The following is a 4139-nucleotide window of genomic DNA, read 5'->3' on the forward strand; positions in this document are numbered from 1 at the left end:
AAATCCAAATCACCAAGGAGTAATTCTCACAACAAATCACACCCTCAACAAGAATACTTGCCACAAACAATACATCAAACAAAATCATAACAGACACTGTTGTGTGTGACGAACGATAATACACTCAACAGACGCATGTATGGAAACTGCACAAAAAAATGATGCCGATGAAAGGAAATCAACAAAATATCCAAACTTACCCAGGACATTGTCAAAAGTAAAAAAAGTTCTTTAGAACCTGCAAAAATATTACAACCCTACCAAGCAGACATGTCGATATCACTCATACATATAAACAGTCCACAGATAAACAAGCAAATTTTCACCATACATGACCATAAGTAACTTGGTATCACAAGACAATACACAAGAATGTAACAATGATAATTCAGGTATTTAAATAGACAGACTGCAAAGCAGTCATAAGAAGTACATGTCTAGTGAAAGAGTTCACATAAAACACTAATCTAGCTTGATTTATCTCTTAACAACGAAAACTCAGAGCAAAACTGATTTCCAGATCAGAGGTAGCCAGAATATGCAAGACATCCATGTATGCAGACAACACTTCTGAATTCAGCACAACCATTCAAAGCACATGCTCCCAAGAGTTGTCAACAACCTGAGTCACACATTCACTAGAATTCAATAAATAGTTCAGCTGAGCAGAAATATACAGACAAAATACAGGTAATATGACACTAAAAACAAGGGTTAGAAATACAATGCTTATAGTTCATCAAGTTCCAAATACCACACCTAATACTTACTTATATAGATGATACAATGCAGGAATAAAAAAGTATAATCAGTTAAAACTACATTTGGCAAACTTTAGAGTAAATACTGCAAAATTAATCAGAACAGAGCAAAATGATGCAAAAACAAAATCAACAAGAGCATAAAAAGAATATTGACGAACAGCAAACCTAGTGTTCATGTTCAAGTGACAAAAAAACTAAATATGGTACAACCAAGATAAAATAGTAATCTTGAAGAGTAATATTTCTACTAACTATAAGATAACACTTTATGTTATATTACGCTTTCAATGATACATAACCAGTCAATTTATCGCAGGATGTGTATAGTTATGTTTTGAATTCACCAATGAACTGAAAGAGTGGCCAATAAAAATGAAAATAAAGCTATTCAAATACAAGATGAGATCCATTCTATGCATAAGCACATGATGTGCAACCGCAAACTAATGGCAGAAACATTAGAAGCAGAGATTTCCCATGGGTGTATTATGTAGTCCAGATGTATATACAATACAACATACTAGGACAGAAGCATTAGACAAACATGGCATAACCAAAACTTCAACATTGGAGAAATCTAACTAATCAAACATAAGGAAGCATTATATAACCGCAATCCATGAATCAAAATCTGGAACAGGAAACTACAGATTGTATGTTTTTGTGATGTGGAACGTGGAAATGTCTAGTTTCAGGTTCTACGAAATGTGCTAATGTTCTGGCATTATGAACTAAATAAGAAACCCAAGGGTGTCGGATCTGAGGAAGAAACTGAATTAGCAACCCAATAAATGTAAAACCTCATCACATCAATCAACATATTTCAGACATTAACAAACATCTAAAATGGTCAAGCATATCAGCATGGGCCCATTACAATACTCTGTACATGACAGAAATTGCTCAGATTGTTTGCCAACTGCTGTCACTCCACAACAGAAACACTATAATCAACTACAAACCAGCATAGTTAGATCAGGGCAACAACACACAGACACATATGATCTGTTAGCATAACCAAAATCAACAACAGCAAAGCTCAATCGTCCAAAAACAACAGCTTGGTCACAAATCATGTACCAACTTTTCACAATGGCATGTCATGAAGGAAGACAGAAAGAAAAAACATGCAACACACAAACACAATACCATTTAGTGCAAGGGATGCATCAGATTATCATGCCAACATAAACATGGCAATGCCACAAAAATTGAAGTATCGACCCACAAAAAACCACAGAATAAGAAGCAAATAGCACACTAACAGGAAAAGTATGGAACATGTCACACGATACACCATTAACCTAGCAACCCCATACCAACCAATCAACTTTTGCAGCACCACATCGCTAAGTCGTCTTACATATTTTGCTAGTTCAAACCAGGCAGCAATCATCCATTCCAGTTACATCACATATTCACATAAAACGCAAACGCAGCATGACGACAATGCAACAATCACAATTTGCAAACAGGCATAACACACCATAGTATTTCAGGCATAACACATAGTATTTCATCATCATCATTAAGAAAATAGCGGAAGACATCTATGATGCACGACTTATTTTGCTACAATATGCCACTCCAAAACAAGCACACTCACCTAGTAAAAGCAAGTAACAACAGAAGGGTGTGAAATTACCTTAGAAATAAGGTGGCACATTGGGGTACATAGGAGGAGCCCTGCCACCTGGTCCTGGTGACATCCCTTGAGGGTCCTGACCCCGGAACCCAGACCCTGGAAGAGGGTAGTTTCCACCCTCGCCATAGCCTGAGGGCAGCCCACCTGAGCCCTGTTGCATACGGTATAGTGACGAAGGTCCCCCCATGCCTAGACCACCATAAGGCCCCATACCAGCAGCACCAAATTGAGACGAGCCCCCAAATGAACCACCACCCAGCCCACCCGCGCCAAATCCACCAGCCCCAGCAGAACCCATCCCGGAATGCATCGGATTTCCCATTGAGCCCAAACCAGCTCCACCACCGCCGCCCATGGACGATGGCATGTTCGCATATGGGTTGGGACCACCAAATGCACCGAACGATGGCATACCATTCCCAGGGCCACCATACTGCCCACCCATCTGCGGTCCACCTAGCCCAAGCCCAGAACCCGTCATGTCCGGCGGGCCACCCTGGAGCATCTGTGGTTGCTGTTGCCCGGCAGGCCCGGATTGTTGTGGTTGCTGCTTCCCCTTCTTCCCCTCGATGGCTAGCTTGCACAAGAGCTGTTGCCCATCGATTACCTTAGTTGAGTCCACTAGTGAGGCCTGCGCCCCCTCAGGTGTCTTGTACACAAAGAGCGCAAAGCCCCTGAACTTGCCCGTCAGCTTGTCGAACCCAAGCGGCCCCTCTTCAATCTCTCCATAGGAAGCAAAGTGCGCGAGGAGGCGCTCTGATGGCATGTCAGCGGGAACGTTCCCAACAAAGATCTTGCGCAGTGAGACGTCTGCTGAAGGGACACCACCTGCGCCGGTAGTCCCACCGGACGGCCCACCGGCCGCGCCAGCGGCCGCGAGTTGAGTGACGGTCACGCGGGCGTCGATCTTCTTGGATGGTTCCTTAAGAGCGAGGAGGGCGGAGTCTGCGTGGCGGAAGGTGACGAATCCGTAGCCCTTGGAGCGGCCGGTGGTCTTGTCGCTGATGACCACGGCCTCCTCGAGGTCGCCGTAGGCGGAGAAGATGGCGCGGAGCGAGTCGGAGTTGGTCTCCCAGCCGAGGCCCCGGACGAAGAGCTTGCGCAAGGCCGGGTCGCGGTCGGCGGCGGCGCGCACGGCATCGAGCGCGACCCCGGAGGCGAGCGCCGCGGCGGCGGCGATGTCGGCGAGCTGGTCGCGGGACAGCGGGTCGAGGAGACGCAGGACGTCATCGCGCGTGAGCCCGAGCGCGGCAGCACCGGCGGCGGGGGAGGCGGCGACCGCGCCGTTCTCGTCCGGCTTGCGCTTCTTCGAGAAGGGATCCATGGGCGGGGGCGGCGGGGGAGGAAAAGGGCAAAACCCTAGCTAGGGCTTGGCGGCGCGGGGGGGTGGGTGGGTAGGAAGGGTTCGACGCGACTTGTTGGGTAGGATCAATCGGGGGCTTTTATCGAGCTGGCGGCCGCATGATTTCTCGATCAGGGGATCTCAGTATATATGTGCTTGTGACAAAAAAAAGTGCTAACGTGCGTGAGCTGGACACGTTCACGAGTTGTCTAAAAATTGACGTCCGTTTCAATAAAAAATGTACATATGTCTTCTTTTTTCATGGTAATATGTGTCTCATTCATATCTTTTCCCTAATAATCTCTTCCTAATATATATATAATAAAAAAATAAAGCACGGATTAATTTTGTCACAATACGCTTCTTTCCGTGAATTTACGCTTTCAGT

At 45.4% G+C, this 4139-nt stretch overlaps 1 protein-coding gene across 2 annotated transcripts; it reads right to left on the bottom strand.

The window, feature by feature from the left end:
• Window positions 1–307: 307 nt before the first annotated feature.
• Window positions 308–3812, bottom strand: LOC123061476 (UBP1-associated protein 2C). 2 transcript variants are annotated; one of them, XM_044484599.1, is made up of 2 exons: window positions 2410–3812; window positions 308–638 (listed from the first exon to the last, which is right to left on the bottom strand). In XM_044484599.1, exon 1 carries the CDS (start codon window positions 3731–3733, stop codon window positions 2411–2413), a length of 1323 nt encoding a protein of 440 aa, XP_044340534.1. In that variant the 5' UTR covers window positions 3734–3812; the 3' UTR covers window positions 308–638; window position 2410. The 2 variants fall into 2 exon arrangements, with proteins under 2 accessions (XP_044340534.1, XP_044340533.1); XM_044484598.1 differs by having other exon boundaries at window positions 308–622; window positions 2410–3811.
• Window positions 3813–4139: the final 327 nt, after the last annotated feature.

This window comes from Triticum aestivum, chromosome 3A, assembly GCF_018294505.1.
Source record: "Triticum aestivum cultivar Chinese Spring chromosome 3A, IWGSC CS RefSeq v2.1, whole genome shotgun sequence".
In the NCBI taxonomy this organism is placed as follows: Eukaryota; Viridiplantae; Streptophyta; class Magnoliopsida; order Poales; family Poaceae; genus Triticum; species Triticum aestivum.

Coding starts and splice junctions, on each gene's coding strand:
- LOC123061476 (XM_044484599.1), bottom strand. CDS start 3,733: ATGGATCCCTTCTCGAAGAAGCGCAAGCCGGACGAGAACGGCGCGGTC.